The 22059-nt window shown below is 43.1% G+C and overlaps 2 protein-coding genes across 2 annotated transcripts in view; one reads left to right on the top strand and one right to left on the bottom strand.

Moving 5' to 3' along the window:
• Nucleotides 1-5973, top strand: part of LCMT2 (leucine carboxyl methyltransferase 2) — a 51705-nt gene extending 45732 nt beyond the window's left edge. The window contains exons 12-15 of the mRNA XM_075198486.1: nt 1350-1447; nt 2289-2476; nt 3266-3401; nt 4012-5973. Coding sequence (XP_075054587.1) covers nt 1350-1447; nt 2289-2476; nt 3266-3401; nt 4012-4170 — 581 coding nt within the window. The 3' untranslated portion in view covers nt 4171-5973. The remainder of the gene's footprint in view (nt 1-1349; nt 1448-2288; nt 2477-3265; nt 3402-4011) is intronic.
• Nucleotides 5865-22059, bottom strand: part of LOC142140696 (tyrosinase-like) — a 42467-nt gene continuing 26272 nt past the window's right edge. Inside the window, exons 3-5 of the mRNA XM_075198487.1 lie at nt 19989-20199; nt 9368-9503; nt 5865-6378 (exon numbers count right to left, since the gene is read on the bottom strand). Coding sequence (XP_075054588.1) covers nt 6198-6378; nt 9368-9503; nt 19989-20199 — 528 coding nt within the window. The 3' untranslated portion in view covers nt 5865-6197. The remainder of the gene's footprint in view (nt 6379-9367; nt 9504-19988; nt 20200-22059) is intronic.

Genomic DNA, 22059 nt, shown 5'->3' with positions numbered 1-22059 from the left:
TCCAGTATACATGTCGGCTCGGTGCACCGTTTGATGTAGCATGATAGCCATGACGTAGGCCATGGTCTCCGTGGGTAGTGTTCATGTTGCAAACCAAGCCATTCAAAAGTTTCACTTCCAGTGCCATGGCCATGAGTACGAGGTCATGGTGAGATCCGCAGTGTACACTGAATTAATGATGTTGTTGATAATAAATGATTACAACTACTAACATGTTACTTGCAGAAAGCAAAAGCAGCTGAATGGCAGAAATCCGCAAGTGATTGACAGTTACCTCCTCTCAGACCATAGATTCTGCTCTTTGATACTTTTGTGATTATGGTATTGAGGACAGGGCTGCATGTGACAGGGGCAGTGACATGATGTGAGGAGGGGAATGGAGGCAGCAGGAAGCCACAGACTGAGAGTTATATAGTAGAAGGAGCAGGGTCCCCCAGCAGCACAGAGTATATCAGGAGACTAGTGATGTGTTAGTGAGGACAGGGCTGCATGTGACAGGGGCAGTGACATGATGTGAGGAGGGGAATGGAGGCAGCAGGAAGCCACAGACTGAGAGTTATATAGTAGAAGGAGCAGGGTCCGCCAGCAGCACAGAGTATATCAGGAGACTAGTGATGTGTTAGTGAGGACAGGGCTGCATGTGACAGGGGCAGTGACATGATGTGAGGAGAGGAATGGAGGCAGCAGGAAGCCACAGACTGAGAGTTATATAGTAGAAGGAGCAGGGTCCGCCAGCATCACAGAGTATATCAGGAGACTAGTGATGTGTTAGTAAGGACAGGGCTGCATGTGACAGGGGCAGTGACATGATGTGAGGAGAGGAATGGAGGCAGCAGGAAGCCACAGACTGAGAGTTCTATAGTAGAAGGAGCAGGGTCCCCCAGCAGCACAGAGTATATCAGGAGATGAGTGATGTGTTAGTGAGGACAGGGCTGCATGTGACAGGGGCAGTGACATGATGTGAGGAGGGGAATGGAGGCAGCAGGAAGACACAGACTGAGAGTTATATAGTAGAAGGAGCAGGGTCCCCCAGCAGCACAGAGTATATCAGGAGACTAGTGATGTGTTAGTGAGGACAGGGCTGCATGTGACAGGGGCAGTGACATGATGTGAGGAGGGGAATGGAGGCAGCAGGAAGACACAGACTGAGAGTTATATAGTGGAAGGAGCAGGGTCCCAGGAGAGTAATGATTTAAGTTTTATATAAAAGTGACGTGGTTAAATAGTGGTGGAAAATGCTTCTTTATAAGAAATAGAATTATTAGATCTTAAAGAAGGAAGTGTTAATATGGTGTGTCTATTATTTATCATTTAGTAAGACAATGCACATTCTGTTTCTCCTGCTACAGGTACATTCTATGTATTTGTATTTGGTGGCCGTTCCGTAGGGTCCTCAGCTCTACAGGACCCTCTGTTCCTTCAGCCGGAGGATATGTCATGGGTTCAGGTATGGAAACAACAAAGGTTTTTAAGATAATGTAAAAGGGCTGGATGATCTGATATTATTGAAGTACTAAACACTAATAACTATAATTATGAGACTTATTTCTATAAACTGAAAGTAAATAAGAGTTCAGAAAACAGAATAGTAATTGCCAGGGGACATTCTGTCTCTGGTACAACAACAATTCTACATCATATTCCATCAAGGGCTAAATTTACTAAGCTGCGGGTTTGAAAAAGTGGGGATGTTGCCTAAAGCAACCAATCAGGTTCTAGCTTTCATTTATTTAGTACCTTCTACAAAATGATAGCTAGAATCTGATTGGTTGTTATAGGCAACATCCCCACTTTTTTAAACCTGCAGCTTAGTAAATCTAGCCCTAAGTCTTTATTTAGATAAAAAATCCTTCATTTTTTTTATTTTCTTTTTTTTCCCTTTTTTAGTTGAACATTTTTGTATGCATTTTCTGTTCTCGGGATGATTTCCTGTTTTATTTGGTTTCAGTGAGGAAAGAAATTACTGTTATTCAGTGAAAGTGACTCTTTAGAGGTAGACACCGCCCACTCATTAGCATATGGTGGAATAAAATGGCGATATATACAGTTATAGAATATGAAATCTATTTTCATTACACACCTAACGTGGTATATGATCGTGTAATAACTCATACATGTTCCTATACATCTCTATCATCTACTCTTCAAAATTCTACTTGTCTGATAGAACGGACTAAAATGTAAAGTTACGACCAGTAAATGTCGGACGTTTATTTGTTAGCTTCCATCACTCTTTATTTTTGCTGAGATCGTAGTTTGAGCCTAACACACATTCGTGTCTTCGGCAGGTTCCGGTGACGGGCGAGGCACCGCTGGGGTGTCACACTCACAGTTCCTGTGGATGGAAAGGGGGAGCCGTAATATCAGGGGGCGTTCTAAAATCCGGGGTCCCCAGCGGCTCAATTACTGTCATGCGACCCTGTGAATCCCATTTTATGTGGGAAACACTGCCAACCACCCCCCCACTTACACCCAGGTAATTGTCCTTCCAAAAACCGTCCCATATAGAACACTGCTAATACTGCTGTATCTGGAGGGGTCTCCTAATACTGTCCTAAAATTCAACTTAATCGAGAGACACCGCATACAATAAGGAAGCTAAATGATGACCGAGAACAATAGCTTACACTCATCTGCATAATAAATGTAAGAAGAATAAAATGTGTGGAACGTTATACATATGTGAGCCCTTTTATAGAAGGTATATTTTATGCTATGGTATAATGACAGCTTAGGGGTTGGTAGGAGAACCCACCGTCACTGAAGATAATAAGCTGCCTGGCACATTGGCGGCTTTTCTGCTACGGCGTTAAGGGATTCACAAGACTCCGGCTTTTGCAAAAACTCATACAGTGGTGGAAATGTGTGCCAGGGAGGGCCACCCGTAGGCTTCTACCTGGAGGTATGGGGTATTTCCAGCGCAGAATCACCACTTTCATTGTTTAATCTAGTAAAAAGACACCTCATGTCACTTATATGGTCCTTGTAATAAAGAAATGTAATGTACTGGGTGCAGAGGTATTAATGATGGGATTTTCTGGAAGGTACACGCTCATTAGAATCTATAAGAAATCCAGATAGCCTGCCCTGTACTTTAACAAGGGGAAAACAAACACTGTGAAGGTAATGGAGATGTGGGCAGAATTAAAAAGGGAGAATGATGGGTAGAGGTCCCTCACCTTGGGAGATGTGTGGATAGAAGGCATAATGTATTGGATTGTGGCAGATTGTGTGAATATACTTTCTATGTTGTTGTTGTCTCTAGGTACTCGCACAGCTCGCATGTAATTGGCCAGAAACTGCTTCTGGTTGGTGGGGTGTGGATTCACTCTCGGGACGTACCAGGACTGACTATAGTGGATCTGATAACAGGACATGTCGCTGAATTTAAGATTAACACTGTGAGTAGATATGTTGTAAACTTGTAACATTTATATTGAAAGTGCCTTATGAATTTCTAGTGACCACCAGTACATGATTTCTGTATAATGTCCTAAAGATTCAGGATTAAGCCTCCCCCCCCCCCTCACTCTTTCCATGCAGCCTTCTCATATTTTCACATAATTCCTATCTCAGCCATTTCCACCCCTCTCCTTCCTTCTCCCATCTTCTGTCCCACTCATCCATTTATCCCATCCTCCTCTTCAGTCTCTCTCCCACCCGTTATCCGTCCTCCTTCCATCCCATACTAATCCTTTACTCGTCCTATGTTCCTCCTTGGTCTTTCTCCCACCCATTGTCCATCCTCCTTCCATCCCATACTAATCCTTTACTCGTCCCATGTTCCTCTTCTGCTCTATCCCAGCAGTTGTCCTTCATTCTTCTGTCCAGATGCTAGCCTCTACTGGTCCAGCTTCCAATCCTGCTGTTTCCCCAGCCAGTTACACTCTTATGATTCTCATGGTTTCTTCCTCCCTTATGCCCCTTTCCCAGCATCCCTTTCCTGCCCCATTCCACCTCTTCCGGTATATGTTAAGAAGCTGCTGTCTGGTATTGCTGTTTGTTTTGCAGGCCTCCCTGGAGTGGCCTCTCATGTTACATAGCCATAGTTCAGTACTGCACCCAGATGAAAACCAGTTGCTGCTGCTGGGTGGGGGTGGAACCTGCTTCTCTTTTGGAACGCATCTGAACGCTCAGCCTGTTGTTCTAGAGCTGCCAAGTTTGCGATGACACCAACTTGGCGTTTTCTACGTCCCTCCAAACAGACTGACCACCGAGCACAACACTATTCACATGGTCACCAGCTCTACGCCCTGTGACGCGCAGCCTTTCATCCTCCTCTTTCTGAGTAGTGGTGTTGTGTTTATACAAGGCGCTCACACCTGGTTCACACCTGGTTATTTCTCCGTTTCTACGGCGCTCTTTTGCAATTCTGCTGTATATGTTCTATACTCTATCCTGGAGGAAAAGACCTTTGATATTCATATGGACTGTGTTTTATACCATAGATTACATTATTTTTAATAAATGGAGACACTGAAGCTTCAGCTGCCCACGTATTAGAGGAGTTATACACTGAAGGCACCGGGTCCTCCTCTTATTTCAGTCACTTCAATCTGCTATACCTGTGTGTCACAAATTAGTCCTTTTATTATTGCTGTTATTACCAGGCTACAAGTTAATGTCTCAGCATCGTGAGATTACTATCTGTATATATAGTGTACTGGGGGCTGTAGCTTAGGATCTCGGCCTACTTGAACCCGTTCTCCCCAGCGGTATAACTATCTGCTATAGTGGAGAACACTTAAGATTCTACATGTAATACAAGGATATCCGCATGGTATTGAAAACCTATCACTTGCGGGATATTATTGTGTTTTCGTTCTTCGTTTCACAGATGTCGTAATTGGCGTTCCCAAAATATGTGAATTATACATGTAGCCCGTGTCACCACGTGTCGAGGGGGGGGTGCTGTCATTGATGCACCTGCTCCCCGCTGGTCTGCTCCTCTATTGCCCGGGATAGCTCTTGGGTGTGAGATGACATGGGGGTCCCACACATCGGCGTATGCAGACATCAAATACATTAGAGACTGTACAAAGAAGGGCAACTAAAATGGTGCATGGCCAACAGCACAAAACTTACCCAGAAAGACTAAAAGATCTTAATAGGTATAGTTTGGAGCAGAGAAGGGAACGGGGACATGATAGAAGCTTCCATATATATCAAGGGTTAGAACACGAGGACATGCGCTGACACTGGAGGGAAGTAGGTTCAGAGGAAATGTGAGGAACAGGAACATTGAGAAGGGGCAGGGAGTATGGTCGAACTTCTAACTCCGTATTATATCTGTCAATCATCTGAGAATGGACCTCGCTCCTGCACTGGACAGAATGTTCCCATCTCACCTATTTTCTGGATGGGTGGATCCAGGCTGGGACTTTTTATCAGACATTTTGGGTTTGAACTAAACTTGGAGAGAGATCCAGACCCTGATCCAAGCGCTCAGTCTTGTTTCAGTGCCGGTTAGTCTTGAGATGGCTCTGTTCATCCTAATACACCAATCACAGCCACTGAGGACATGTTCTGGGAGAGAACAGAAAATGTCCCTCCGCTGGATAAGTACTAAAATCAATCAGAGCTTTTCAATGGATTTGGCTTTTTCCAGAAGCATAACTTCCCCAAAATATCACCTCTTCTTCCCCTGAGCTCTGTCACAGGGTAACACTAACACTCTGTGCAGCGCTGCGTAGTTGGTGGAGCTATATAAATACACATCCATGACCAGGGGCCCTTGTCCTGTCCCACTGTAAACTAACGTTACAATAAATTCATCCCAATTCCTAAAACCTCCAGAACAGCTTTCTCCTCACCCTAATGGTAATCCATGTAACATCATGTACCCCAGTAATAAGAACAGCCAGTTCTGCAGAGATATTTTATTATGCAGATATCTACAGTCTGACATACAATGATTCACTGACATATGATTGGATAATAAAAATATGTAAATTGTAATTGATTTTCTGATGATTTTTGTCTCTTCTGACTACAATTATTGCTCATGTTAATGTTATTTTCCCGCCAATTAAGCCTGTTGTACATTCCGTCTTTAATTCCATTTTTATAATTAATGATGTTTCCTAAATGAATCATTGTTTATTATTTATTTTTTATTCCAAAATCAAATGTAATGTGGAGACAACACCTGGCAGATACATGATGTAATTCTCTGCCCTCTTCCTGGTAACGACACCCTACATACCATTATATACAGAATAGTCCACTCCATGGGTAGTACTTTGTTGAAGCATGTCTCTGTGTAAAAAGCAAGCATGACATGGTTGAATGCACTCATTTCCTCGCTGCCCATAATATGGAGTCGGGGGATAATCGACAGGGGTGAGACCTCTCCTTCGAATATAAACCTCCAATATCCTGTGCAGACATAAAAACACAAAGTGTCAGTGTGGTTTTCTAAGAGATGGATCAAGCATAGATATTGCAGTGGATGGGGTATCAGAGGTATCACAGCTTCTGGTGCAGAGGAGACATAGATATTGCAGTGGATGGTGTATCAGAGGTAAATTGATCCAGAGTAAGCAACCGCCAATCTGTTTCAATTGTGAAAATCCCCCCAGACCCAATATTACAGTCCTATTTTTACACTATATCCACTACTATCCTTCATTTTAATTAACGGTCGTATTCCTGGATACACTTTGCCGTTAAAAATTTGTCTAACCCTTTCTTAAACATATCTATTGAATCTGCCATCACAACCTTCCCTGGCAATGAATTCCATATCTTGACTGCCCTTACTGTAAAGAACCCCTTCCTTTGGTGTATCAGAGGTATCACAGAGCTGCGGGTTTCTGAGGTCTAGTTTTATGTTATTATTTTTTTGTGTAGTTTTGTAACTTTTCAATATATATTTTAACTTTGCTCAGCGGCTACACATGACCTATGTCTGCAGCGGCACCAGGGAGGCATGAATCGCTTTCTTTTCACAATAGGAAGGACTTCTGTGCACATCTAAATGAAACCCATGGCTCCTACCTGATTAAGACGGAACAGTCCTGAATGGAGGACTGGAAAGTTGGCAGGTATGGTACGTTCAGGGGAGTGGTGAATGTTCACCTCTCTTTGGTGCACATGGCAAGAATTGGAGTTTGGAGCGTAGGGGCAGCCCAGCGCTTCAGAAATGCTAGGCACGCACCCTCCAGCATTCCCCAATGCCGATCAGCACAGACGCAAAAAGGGTGTAGTGGTTGTTGACTGAGCCTGTGACCCATTTCGTAGAGGCTGCAATCAACAGTTTGCCATTTGAGTCCTGCAATGTCAGATTCCTCCCGGTCATTTGGTGGTATCAGAAGGTATAATAAACCCTGCGGCAGAAAAGTAACCAATCAACTTTGTCAAACTATTGGGACTTCAACCCTTGGCCCCTCCGTGCTATAAGACACCTGGAAAGGCTTTTAGGGGATCCTTTAGATAAGGACTAAACTAGTGTCCTGACATTACATAAACTCCTTTCACAGTGCTTTCTTCTTATCGTTTTATCATGTAGCCAATATATGGGTAAATGCTTCTATGATTCTTCCCATTGTGTCTTTTATACAATTGCAAAACTACTACAAGACGTTGGTGTCCTCTCGCTGGTGATCATCAGTCATCGCAGGGGTAATTTGTGAAACAACCAGTGGCACTGTAATAAACTGATGGACAGTTATCGGCTGCACTCTTCAGAGATGAGCAGAAATGACCACGGGGGATGATATGGAGGGGTTTGTATATTAGGATCTTTAGCTGCATTAGTGATTACTGTCCATTTAAGGTGCCATGTTGGTCAGAATATGCATTTGATGCAGAGGAAGAATTATTGCACTTTGAAACGTGAAGCAGGATGTAGACTTAGATACTGTTCACCTGTTGTCTCCATAGTTCAGGGCTGCCATAAATTCCAAAGTTCTCTATATCTGCATCCCGGACAGAGGGACTAGTTATATACAGAAAGGAGGGGACTGTCAAAGTGCCCAAAGTCTGCTTAATTTAGTACAATGCCATAAAATCACATGGGCAACTCTGCTAGCTGGTATATAATTATGTGAATACCGCTGCCCTGAACATAATCTTGTGCCCGCCTCTGCTGACTGGTACTGGTATATAATCACATTGGCACCTCTGCTGGGGATTACATAATGTCTATAATGATGTTTGTACCACTGATGACTGGTATATGCGATCACCGAGTCATAACTAGGGTGGTTCGACGTGCCTTCACACAGGGCACACAGCCAAGGGGGTACCAGTGTTGTGCTGCCGCGTCCATATAGAGAGCACAGCGATTTCCATGGTCTCTGTTTCCGTGATAATTCATACTGCGTGCGATACCGTCACTTCTCACTCTCACAATGGGGACAATAGATGGTGACCCAGGAGGGCCCACCAGTACTCACAGGCACACATGTCCCGTGACTCACAGCTGGTGGCAGTGGCAGATCCAGGCCGTCAGGTTCTCCTCCCTTGTTCCCTGCACTGAATGTGATGCTCTGAAATTCCTCTCTGACTTAAATGTATTGGAGGTGAGATGTATCATGTGACCGACCAGTGTGGAAGGGATGGGATTCCCTGCATGGCCTGCAGCAGGGACAGTTACGAGAAGCAAATTCATCAATGGAGAAGAAATGAAACAGGTAAGTGACAAAGGGAAAGAGACAGAATGAGAGAAAGAGTGAGAGTGTGTGTAAGTGTTAGGAATTTACTCCCACAACTCCATCAGTGACCACCATTGTGCATGAGTTTGCACTTTACCAAAATGGCTATCACTACCTTACAAAAAATCCATCTTAGTTCCCATCAGTTTCCTGTCTTGGCCCATAAATAGATTCATATATACTCTTTATTTTTATGATTTCTCTTCTCTAGTGATTCCTGCTTATCCTTTATAATGTATCCAGCTGGTCTTCCATCCCGTGTAACGAACTTACTTCTGACCATTCTCCAGCTGCTCATCCCCTCCACTAAATATGACTATGTTTCTGCATTCACTCCACCATCAAGCATCAACCAGATATACTACTATTGTGGCAGGATACTCAAGCAAACAGGTCACCCTCTTCTGTGGTACCGGAAGAGTCACCTTCACAATGTACAGCATTGCCTGATGTTTGTGACAAGCAGACTACTGAAAAATGACCAATTTGTGGGTTGTATGATTGTCCGGTGGATTTGTGCCTCATTCAGACAAAATCTCTGGATGTCAGTCTGTGATATGCGTAGTGCAATAAAGTGTGTTTGGAATTCCTTTTCTCATTTTATGACATGACCAAGAGGGTGATGGTTTAATTCATCATATTCAGGGTGACAAATCATGCTATTATATGTATAGGGGAAAATATAGCATTACACTGATAATGATTCTTACTTGTCAATAAATGCATGGTGACATACAAAGATGGGATCATTACAGGAAAGCGGAACTTCGCCCATAGTTCCACCACAGAACACATGAAATGCGTTGTGCATAGTCGTGGCTGCCCTCCCAGCACGGTTCATAAAACCTGTGGGGAAAAAAAACAACATTATAAACTGATGTATCAATATAATATGTGTCATCACCATCAGTCGGCACTTACACCTGCCCTTTAGCTGGAGCAAATTATATGGCTGAAAAAAATGTACTTTAGAGAAACCCAGGACTTGAATCGGCTGCATCTGCGTTGGCACGCCCTTGCTGTACATGACCTATGTTTGTTCACCCCTTCCCACATCCGTTCCACCTTTCCAGTCGTTGACATTTGCGTTCGGTCATGAACTGCGTGCAACTGCATTCACTGGTGTAAGGTCCATTTCTGACCATCCGCAGAGCTATTTCATGCTAAATACAGCAGGTAAAGAGACTTATGTCCGAAGATGAATCAGATCCTGTATGTTAAAGTGGCTGAGTTAGCCTTCTGTGTAAGGTTCAATAATATTCAGAGAAAAGAGAGAATTAAGGGAAAACAGACCAGCTTTAAATTAAGCTTGTACTCTACTTCATCTGCCTTGCTAGCATCTGTCTTGGAAACAAGTCTGCAAAAAAGTCCAGTTATTATATATAAGGTCCAGGTTTCCAGTATCTTTGGCGCTTCAGCCAGTAGGTGCAACTGTGAGTGGGAAAGTATAAGGATTCTTCCGGCAAGTGGAAAATTGCCCCAACAAAATCTCCTTACCAAGAAGAAGGCAGCCCTTAGCAGCGGGAGGAAAAAAGTGACATTGTGTTTCAAAGATAAGAAAATAACTATGAGACATCTCACAAGTGATTCCTCCAAGGAGAAATGAAAGGAATGCCTTGCCTGAAGACTTAAAGGAAACCTGGTGGCTGATCTAGGCTGGAAAAAAAGAGAAAGTCGCCTGGTTTGGTGAATTGGGATTGTTCCCAGTGCAGACACATCTGGGGAAAGAACATAAAATCAATAAAATAAATGTATATAACTATGTCATTAGTATCTACAAACTTATTTAACATTGATATCACATATAAAATATGTACACAAATGTATATGATGATGGGGATGTCCAAGGTGGTAAGAATAATAATTACCAGATTATCAAATCTCATGTAAAAATCACATATATATTGTATATACTAATACCAAGTTCTATCTGGACATTGTTAGTAATTGAAACAGTACCTGGAGGAGTCGAGTGGCCAGCTCGCTCCCCTCTCTAACTAAATCACTCGTTATGTGATGGACTGTATGATATCCACGTGTCTGGAAATTTAAATATGCAGCTGAAGTGTACAAACTGTAATTATAACTCCTGAAAACAAGCCAATAGTTGGAAATAGAATGACATACAGTACTAGCCAGGACCGATCACGGTCACCTGTGTATTGCTGCACATTAGGAAGCTGATGGTTTATGAAGATTTCCTCGGCACAAACTGTGCACAGCCGACTTCAGGACTGAGTGTCCCTCTATGCAAAAAGGTAGCCGGATAAAATAAATTTAAAGTGGGTACTCTCATCTGCAGGTCACTTGATTTCATCAGATATAAGGTGTCTTACAGAGATAGAGCAGAATGTTTAAGAAGAGTATTGTAAAGATGACGATACACAACACAGACAGACATAGATTAAATATACGTCTCATGGGGACCACTAAGTCTTTGCGATTTAGCTTTAAATTTCTTGCACCAAATATTTCCAGGAGGTCTGTTCTGGAATTAGCTCCAGAGGGATGATAGCCAGATTTGGTGTGATAATAGCAGGACATTAGGGTAGGCTCTCAGACGAAGGTCCTGGTATCTAGGGTTCAGGACCACACACACAAAGGGAGATAGGATACAACTGTACCTATATTACAAAAGATGAACATCTAATGCAAACAATAGCCATGAAAAGATCTTTACTTTAAATCAACACCTCAAATACTCACCACACTCAAAATCACACCCAAAAACCTCCCAGTGTTATTTACAGAATAACAATTATAAACAGAACAGTCCTTGGTTTCCAGACGGGCCAGAAAAAGGGCTGGGGTTATATCGTGATCCAGCAGTGGGTAAATATCACTGTGTAAAGTTCCAACACACTGTAAAGGAATTATCTCCATGGCCAATGCTCTCTATCAGCATGATAGAGATCTGAACCCCAGTCTCCCTGCTCTAGTAGGAGTACCAGGCAGCAAGCCCACAACCAACTCCAGATGTAGCAGAGATCTCTGGTATATAGGGTACTTGTGGATTAACTACAGGATCGGATGCAGGAATCGCGATGGAGCTGCTGAGAGGCAAAACTATACACCAAGCACAAGAAATTCTGAAATGCCCTCTAGTGTCACACTGATAGGCTCTATTAAAGTGTCCAATTTTCCCACTCCGAGAAAACCTCCCTGCAGGAATATCCACAGGTCAGCAATGCTGGGATTAGCTGGGAGGTGGGAGTGGGATGGAGATGGGCAGGGACCAGGATTTTATTCATATGAAGTCCACCCCTGCTGAGCTGGTGCCTCACTGCCTGTTAAAGTCCAAGGGAGAGCAATGGTGGTCTGAACTGGTTAATGAGATTGCTAATCCCTATTTATGAAGAGCAACTCCTTACAAACATTTGTGATATTGAAGGAGCTGCTAACTTCCTGTGTGTTGAGGAGAGGGGGATGGATGTCCCATACATCATTTTGTACTCTAAAGGGAAAATGAAAACTATAGCAATATACATGTAACCCACCTGGCAACATTCAAAATCAGGTGTGGTTTAGGTCTGTGTCATATCTAAAGAAAGGGTACAAATAGCAAACATAAGAGTCCATAAATCTATTCTCCAGTTCAAATGTTCCAGGGTGACCGATGGGAAGATGAGGTCTGTCTTGAGGTCGGTCTTGTCACAACTTATAAGCTGTTGAAACCCGATGTGGCAGTCTGAGAATGTCCAGCTGTAAGACTATGCTCTTAGAGGTTGACACATTTTTTTAGAACCATGGTAAGATACAAGAAGAGGAAGTCAAGAATTGGGAAATGGCAGCACTTAATTTGCTAAAGTGGTAAAACAATTAATTGGGAGAACATTCTTGCAGCTAGTTCAGAAATACAAGTACAACAACTAGACATAAAATCTACACTTCTGTACGGGGAGCATGTGAACTAGAGATGGGCGGGCTCAGTTTCTTTAAAACCGAACCCACCCGAACTGCGGGGATTCGACTTTCGCGCCTATTTGGATTTCAAAAGGAGGCGAAACGTCATTGTGACGTCGTCGGATCTCGCAAGTTTTGGAATCAATAAATACCGCCCTCCACCGCGATCTAGCGCCAGTTGAGAGAGGGATACAGAAGGATAGAGTGACAAAGCACAGAGCTCCATTGCTGAATTTCTCATTGCTGAAATAGAAATATACAAGTCCTTGCAGGCTTTTTGTTAGAATTTGCAGCACTAAGTGTATTGTGTTCTATACACCCAAAGACAAGAACTCCATTGCTATTTTTGTCATTGCTGAAATACAATATGCAAGTCCTTGCAGTCTTTTTTTCTGAATTTGCACTACTAAGTGTAGGGTCTAATATACACTCAAAGAGAAGAGCTGCGTTGGTCATTGTTGAAATAGTAATTTACAAGTCCTTGCAGGATTTTTTTCTGAATTTGCACAACTAAGTGTAGGGTCTAATATACACTCAAATTGAAGAGTTGCTTTGGTCATTGCTGAAATCCTAATATACCAGTCCTTGCAGTCTTTTTTTCTGAATTTGCACTAATAAGTGTAGGGTCTAATATACACCCAAAGAGAAGAGCTGTGTTGGTCATTTGGTCATTGCTGAAATAGTAATCTACAAGTACTTGCAGGCTTTTTTTTTAATTTGCACTAATAAGTGTACGGTGTCATCAAAAAGCAGTACACATTAGAGCAGGAGCAGCAAGCAGCTGCTGCCACCAGTCCTGATGATAGTTATCCCTGTACATCACCTGGTAAAGCCTATGTAAAAGTACATAGTCTTTTGAAGTCAGGGAAAAAAACAGACAAAAAAAACACCTTTTACCGTGTTGAAGAGAAAAAGAGCTGTAATCCAGGAAAAGTTATCTGCCGATAAAAAAAAAAAATTGCCAACATGCCATTCTACACACGCATGGGTAAAGAAAGAATGAGGCCTTCGCCTTTCTCTATGAGTGCGAGATCTAAAAATGTTACTGAGACTTTTTCTTGTAGGGTCACTCGTGACCAAGCAAGACCAAGTAATTTGGAGTCCAAAAGTGGTGCACAAATACTATTACGTGTCAAAGCCGAGCTGCAAGAAAACAGTAAGGCATTAGAGGATAATGTATGCTCAGATTTAGAAATGACACCAATCCCTGAGGAGAGTCCATCCACGAGTGGTATGTGTAATCGTAACCATTCTGATAGTGTACCCATAAAGAAGGCCCCTTTCTGCATTTCTGCTGGTGTGTGCCTGAACAGCCCTAATGTAGGTGGTGATACACCAATTGAGGATGCCACTTTGGAATTGGAAGAGGATGAGGGGGATATTTGTGTAGCCGATGAGGGCGCTAATGAGGATGTTGATGAGGATGAGGTTGTTTGTGCAAGTCCTGCACCAGTGGAAGCAGTTTCGGCACGTGATAAGAAGAAGGCCATTGTCATGCCTGGACATAAGACCAAAAAAGCCACTTCTTATGTGTGGAATTATTTCTACCCAAATCCTGACAACAGTTGTCTAGCCATTTGTAGTGTATGCAGGCCCGGCGCTCCCATTAGGCAACGTTAGGCAGTTGCCTAGGGCACCGGGCTCTGAAGGGCGCCACAGGATTAAAAAGCAGATATACTTTTTACTGTAAAACTGTGCGGCGACCGCGGGCATAACTTCCACGGCCACCGCACAGCTATGGCTCACCATCGCCGCAACGGCCCGCAGATACTGAACGGGCTCAGCACCTGCTCTGCTCCTACCAAGCAAAACTTTGTGCTCCGGAACAGCAGATGGGGCGGGCGCACCTCCGTCTCCTCCACTCCCCCTCCCCTCACTGACTGTCGGGCGTGACATCATCATCAGGGTCCGACAGTGTCAGTGAGGGACGGGACCCTGCAGAGAGGAGCAGCGTCATGGAGTTTAAGGTAAGGAAAGTCCTGGGGGCGGATATTTTGGGGGGGTGGCGGATTTTTTTTTTTGGGGTGGGTGGCGGATTTATTTTGGGGGGGGGCGGATTTCAAAATTGCGCCTAGGGCGCCGGGGATCCTAGCACCGGCCCTGAGTGTATGTAAAGCTACAGTCAGTCGAGGGAGGGACCTTAACCATCTTGGAACCTCATCCATGTTACGCCATTTGACGCAAGTTCATGGCAAGGTGTTGGGAAAAGCTGAAAATGATGGTAAAAAAATAGCAACAAGCAGTCCATCATCAGCTAGGACCCTTCTCTCACCTACATCCCGACGCCTGCAATCTACACCCACAACACCGTCCTCATCAATATCTTTAGTAGCGATCGGAGTTAGTCCTGCATCCAACTTGGTAAGGCTCGATGATTCCTGCACTATCCTTGATTCCTCTGAAGAATTCTTGAGCGTTAGTCCCACTGCTGCTGCTGCTGGGGGTGAATCTTCCTCCCATAAGCAGCCCAAGAAGAAGACCACTAGTACTTTACTACAATTAACTGTGAAACAATCTTTTGCTAGAGGAAGCAAGTATGACAGCAGTCACCCAGACACCATGGCGACTATGCTAGTGTTAGATCTAAGTCCAATATCCACTATAAACGCAGCTGGTTTTTCACAGTTAATTAAGGTTTTGTGTCCCCTTTACAAAATTCCATCGCGACACCATTTTTCAAGAAAAGCTATTCCGCAACTGTACCAGAACGTTTGTAAAAATGTAATAATTGGGCTCAAAAATGCCATTCTACCCACTGTACACTTAACCACAGATATGTGGACAAGTGGAAGTGGCCAAACCAAAGATTATATGACTATGACAGCCCACTGGGTTGGTCATTTGCCTTCACATGCAGGAACAGCAGCAGCATGTACACCACTATGTAACATTTCTCACAGGCAGGCTACTCTTTGTATCACCGGCTTCACTAACAGGCATACAGCTGATAATTTGTTACGAAAACTAAGGGATGTAATTGATACATGGTTTATACCACTTGGATTCTCCCCAGGATATGTCATTTCTGATAACACCAACAATATAGTGCGAGCATTACAGCTGGGTGAATTCCATCACATTCACTGTTTTGCTCACACAATAAACTTGGTGGTGCAGAGCTTCTTGATAAATAACTGTGAGGTGCAGGAGATGCTTTCGGTGGCCCGTAAAATTTCGGGACATTTTCGGCATTCTGCCATAGCATGTAGGAGATTGTAGCAGCTCCAAGAACAAGTTAATTTGCCCTGCCACCAACTTAAGCAAGAGGTGTTAACAAGGTGGAATTCCATCCTGTACATGCTTCAGAGGATGGAGGAACAGCGCAAAGCCATCCAAGCGTATTGCACAACAGATGACATTGGGAAAGGAGGTGGAATGTATTTCAGTCTTGCACAGTGGAGAATCCTTTCTTTGCTTTGCAAGGTGCTGAAACCATTTGAAGTTGTGACGTGTGAATTCCGCAATTCCGCAAAGTATGTTGGCCTTGTAGATCAAGTACTTAATTCACTTCGCAATGATCCAAAAGTTATTAAAATCTTGAAGTTGGATCACTATGTTTTTGGCGACTGTGCTTGATCCTAGGTTTAAGACCTACGTCGATTCTTTGCTTCCAAATGACCGAGATCTGAACAGATGCAAGGAGCTCTTGGTCAGCAACTTGACCGCTGAACTGGTCCTTGGCTTGACGACGTCTCCTCCTTCAGTTTCTCAGGCAGCTGCTGCTCTTAAGAAATTGCACTTTCCAAAGAAGAAGCAGGGATGACACAGGTGGCAGACCACAACAGTTTGACATCTGGGGGTAAATGTATCAAAGTGCGATTTTGCAACTCCAGCGATTTTCTCGGGAGAGTTGAAACTCGCCGATGTATGAAGCTGAGATTTCATGCAAAATCGCCAGAGTTCTGCTTCTGTTAAAATCGCTACTTGCAAAGTCGCCAGAGATCAAACTCCCGACTGTTTGCCACTGCAGCTATACAGCTCTCAAATGTATGAAGCTGCGAGCTAGCAAACTCAGGAGAGTTTGCTTCAAAACACGCCAGATACAACACGCTGCTTGATAGCAGTGTGTTGTACAAACACATCACGGTTACACTGCCCTGGCAGTGTTAAAATGGTAAAGAATAGATACAAGTTGAAAAAAAAAAAGTGTGTGGTCCCCCCTCTATTTATGCTTAACCCTAGTGCTGCCTGACTAGTGCTGGTCCCGTGAAAATCGGGGAAAAATTTTGCGTGGGTCCCCCCGATTTTCACTTTACCAGCACTAGGCAAACCAGCCAGGGTTGGCGGCACTATAGCAGGGAGACACACGGCAGAGGTCCCCCTGCCATAATGACTAACCAACCCTAGACTGTTCAGCGCTGGGCTGGATTCCCTAGGGAGTGGGGTCCGCCGAAAAAAATGAGCGGGCCCCCCCCCCTAGAAAGAACCAGCCCAGTGCTGATAGCACTAGGGCTCTTCCTACTACCCCTGGGCTGTGGGTAGTAAGGTAATACGGCGAAAAAGTATGAAAAAAATAAACAGACGCCATTTTGTTTTGTGGAACTACAAGTCCCAGCCAGCTAGGTTGCCAAAAACAGTGTGGCCATGCTGGTGCTTGTATAACTACAAGCACCAGCATACCCACGGCAGCCAGGGCATGTTGGCACTTGGAGAACCACAAGTGCCAACATGCCCTGACATCCCTGGCTTGCTGGGACCTGTAGTACCACAAAAAAAAAAGTTAAATAAATAACAACACCCTTGTAAATACCACACATATTTATTAAAAATAAAAACCCCACAATAAATACACTAACCACCCTCATTAAAACCACATCTATTTATTAAAAATAAAAACATCCCAAATACTCACCAAAGATGTCTTCTTTCTTCTTCCAATAGTCTGTGCTTGCCCCAGTCCCAGCAAATTATACTTCCAAAAATGATGGCTTGTCCAATATCTTCATTGCTTCGGCCAGGAGGGCCCCATATTCGTAAGATCCCGAATCTTTGTTCTTGATTGTATAAAAATAAAAAAAAGTCTTTACCCCACGCAAACACCTCCTACTAGGTAGGAGGTCCTAACCGCAATGAACTTACGTTCATTGCGTAAGCTGTAACTACAGTATTATGTGATTTTCCCACGCTAGTGGGGGAATCACCTAATACTGTACCTGGAGCTTACGCAAGTAACGTAGCTCATTGCGCAACGCTACTTGCGTAAGCTGTAATACAGTAAATGCAGCTTACGCAAGTAGCGTTGCGCATGCGCAATGAGCTACGTTACTTGCGTAAGCTCCAGGGAATCCAGCCCAGCGCTGAACAGACTAGGGTTGGTTAGTCATTATGGCAGGGGGACCTCTGCCGTGTGTCTCCCTGCTATAGTGCCGCCAACCCTGGCAGCACTAGTCAGGCAGCACTAGGGTTAAGCATGAATAGTGGGGGGACCTCACGCTTTTTTTTTTTAACTTTTATCTGCTCTTTACCATTTTGACAGCTGCCGGAGCTCCGGCAGCTGTATGACAGGTCAGTGTAAAAGTGATGTGTTTACAACTCACTGTTACAACACAGGAGAGTTTGCCAAACACAGGAGAGTTAGCTAAACTCGGGAGTGTTTACATCACACAAAATCGCCAGATGACCAGCGATTTTGAACATGAGTGTCAAAATCGCAGCTTGATACGCGATTTGCCGCGATTTAAACACGCTGGCAAACTCGCACTTTGATACATTTACCCCCTGGTCTGGTTTTGAAAGATTTTAGCAAAAAAAGTGTGACCTCCACCATAACTCCATCCGATCCTACTATAAACATGCAAATGATGGTGAAGGATTATTTTCAAGAGTTCATTGAAATCGAAATGTCAGACAGTCCCTTTCCATACTAGGAGGAAAAACAAGCCATTTGGAAACCCATGTACAAACTTGCTTTGCAGTACCTAAGCTGCCCACCCTCCAGTGTGTACTCAGAAAGAGTTCAGCACAGCCGGGAACCTTGTCAGTGATCGATGTAGGAGGTTACTTCCTAAAAATGTGGAAAAGATGATGTTCATCAAAATAAACTACATCTTTCACGTGGAAGGCCTTTACCGGCAAATGCATCCAAGTACTGACACTTCTGTAATGACGGATTCCAGCAGCGATGAATTTATAGTCTGTGATGATGATGTACACACTGATGAGGGTGAGGATGATGCTGAAGATGATGACGACAACATCTTGACAGTGTAGAATTCATTTTACAGCACTGTTGGTCTAACATGCCTTTAGGGCATTGATAGCTAGTTTAGTGGGGGCCCAAACAAACCAAGCACTTCACCCACAAAAGGGACAGCCCTTGTCGCTGAAGTGCTTGGTTTGTTAAAGTGTGCATGTCCTTTGTAAGATTCAACATGTGGGTGGGAGGGCCCAAAGACAATTCCATCTTGCACCATTAATCTTTCCTGGCACTGATGTGTGTTTCTGCCATTACTCTAACAAGCCCATTGTTAGCTTGTTTAGGGAGGGCAATGTTGGACTTGCACTTCAGCCACAAAAGTGGCACTCCTTGTGGATGAACTGCTTGGCTTGATAAATTGCACATGCTACCTCTCCTACTATGATATAAACTGTAGTGTCTTTGTGTCGTTGCTCTGCGCTTAACATCCAGCCAGCTCGCTGCAGTATTTGGGTGAAAGTGTATGAAAAGCATATTGTGACCTGTGAGATGTTAAAAATTTAATGGAAATCACTGGAATTTAGTATTAGTAAGGTTAATAATAATGTAGGTACAAAATAATGCCGAAATTATGTGATTTTACCCTTAAAAATGGAATTTTGAAAAAAATAGCTAAACAAAACCAAAACACGCAAGGGCGGTTTTGGCAAAACCAAAACCCAAAGGTAATCCAGACCCAAAACCAAAACACGGGGGTCAGTGAGCATCTCTAATGTAAACGGGCCTGATCCGCATCTCCAAGCACATGTGTCGGACTATTGTCAAAGTGCAACAAATTTTACACAAGACAAATATTTACACATCCCAAATTCACTTGTCCCCAACTGCACCCCCCCCTTCCAGTGTTTCACTTCAGATGGGGATTAATGTTCTTAAGCAATCAGCCAGACCCTGGAAATTGGAAGGGAAACCAACACCTCGGGTACGGAGGATTCACAAGGAAGAAACCGGTACAGAAAGCAAGACATTAAGAGGTGAATCCATGTCGTGATTTACTGGGATGATGTGCTAATATAATAATAGTGATAATATGTGGAGAGAAATGCCAGATTGTTCAAAAACTGAGCCAACATTGAGAGTACTAATTAGAATAGATGAAACATTGTAGTGCTTAATTATCTTCTCTGGAACTAATTGTTCTCCAAACAACTTTGTGTCTTTCCTTTACACCAGGGTCCCCTTATTATATGCTAGTGACTACTCTGAATATCACAGTTGCTATAAGTCCCCACCTTCTAAGCAGTTACGAAAACTTCTTTGTGATTCCCAGTTATATGGAGGTGTGTCCAGGTTCGGTAGACTTAAGCAGTAGTCCACGTCAGCTGCCGATGATTTAGTAATAGTCAGATGACCGCCAGGTCTACGGAGGATCTTTCCACGTTCACAATAACAATCCGGCATCAAACAAGATGTCTCAGGATATTCATAACCTCCACAAACCAACTAAAAAGAAAAGAAAACATTCATTTAATTTCATGCCAAATTTGTCTTTCATTTAACAGTTTACCTCCTAGTTGCCTATTGCTACAATTATTACATATACATTACACCCTTTTTCGATGAATATACAGGGGATTAGATAGAGTTGGACACATATGGGCCCTGATTCATTAACAAATGCAAAACGAACGTAATGTGCGTTTTTAAAAAACGCACGTACATCGAGTATACGCAGGTCTGTATTCAACAAGGAGCGATCTGAAGATGCATCTGGTGATGAATACAGGTCTAGGTCTAAGATACTGCAGGATACATCCAATACATATGTGGAATATCAAGTCCAAAAAAAATGCACAGAAATAAAAAAATATTAAGGTCACCAGTTAATAATAGAGACATTAATGACAAAACATAAAAAAAATAAATAAAAAAAAAGTATTTTTTCCCAATAAAATACACTTATTATGATGTTATTAATGTCTACTATACATAAAATACATTTTTACAGTTGCACCTGATTGCAAACCATGTTTTAGCATGCGTACAAAGCTATCATCATTAGTAATCGGCACTTACAACTGACCTGTAGCTGGTATAACTGATAAGATTGTAAATAATGTTCCTTTGAGATGCCCAAAGCTTTAATCGGATGCTCGAGCTTGTCACACCCTTACTGTACATTGACTATGTGCATACTGTGATGAAACGAGGTATTACGATCACCTCAACCAGTCTGCCCCTCGTTTCTCACAAACTGTGGATTATATAAACATACTTTTTCTTGTCCTCTGGTTCCCCATATTTATCAGTCATATTTATACTTGTATATATTCTATTTGTAAGTAGTTAAAATGTCTGGCAGCATGATTTTCTTATATTGCAGACCAGTCCATTGTTTCAGCCTTGGCAAATGGATTATTGTCCACCAGTCCCGTATGAATGTACATCACAACAGGAGGTCTCTTGTGTTAAGATAGGGAAAAGGTCCACAAATAGAGCTCTATGTTTAATTACAGAGGACTGCATTGTGTATTGCAATGTAATGTGTCTGAATTGTGATCTCTCCTGATTAAACAAACTCTGCTGTATAGCCACAGAACAATACCTGTCCTTAATTATGTCAAGAGTGGCTCATCTGCTATCCCTTTGTCTGTATGTTTACCTGTGAAAAGGTAAATACAGAAAAGGACCAATCAGGCAGGTCCTGAACCTCCTGAGAAGGTCATTTATGGCTTTAAAAAAGGAGCTCCAGAGAACAGCAAATTGGCATTCACTGCCAAGTGATAGCTGAAGTCAGACTGGCATTGAGGCCCGATCTCTGCCCTGAAAGGAAAGGGACAATCGTTCCCTGGAATACTGCATTTGCCCTGATTTACTCTCTTCAGGTCTTGGGGAACTAGTTGTCTGCCAAAAGCAGAGTGACAGTCTTACTGGTAGCCAGGAGAAGTTTGGATGGATAGACGGCACCCCCTGAGAGTGACTAGGATACTGGTGAGTTGTTTTCATTGTACCCTGTATGTTGTCTGTGCCAGACTGTAGTGTTATTTGTTGCAGGTTTTTTTAAATATTGTTATTGCTGTTTGGTGCTACCATTTTGTAAAATAAACCTGTTTATTTTATTTTGGATATTTGCCTGGGTTGTTTCAAACCTTGGATAGGTACTGGGTAGGCCAACTGTGCGGCACAGAGCGATACATTAAACCTGGTATTATCACACTGACCTTGTATCAAATGCTGCAGAGAGATAATATGTGCATGGTGTCATGGTTAGGCTAATATGTAATCCAGATATCTATCATACCCAACGCATAGATCCCTACCTAGACTCTAGGAGGTCAATGCAATTCCCAAACTTAAACAATG

The sequence above is a fragment of the Mixophyes fleayi genome, chromosome 2, assembly GCF_038048845.1.
Source record: "Mixophyes fleayi isolate aMixFle1 chromosome 2, aMixFle1.hap1, whole genome shotgun sequence".
NCBI lineage: Eukaryota > Metazoa > Chordata > Amphibia > Anura > Limnodynastidae > Mixophyes > Mixophyes fleayi.
The sequence above is the reverse complement of the archived record's forward strand: the minus strand, read 5'-3'. Positions and strand labels throughout refer to the sequence as shown.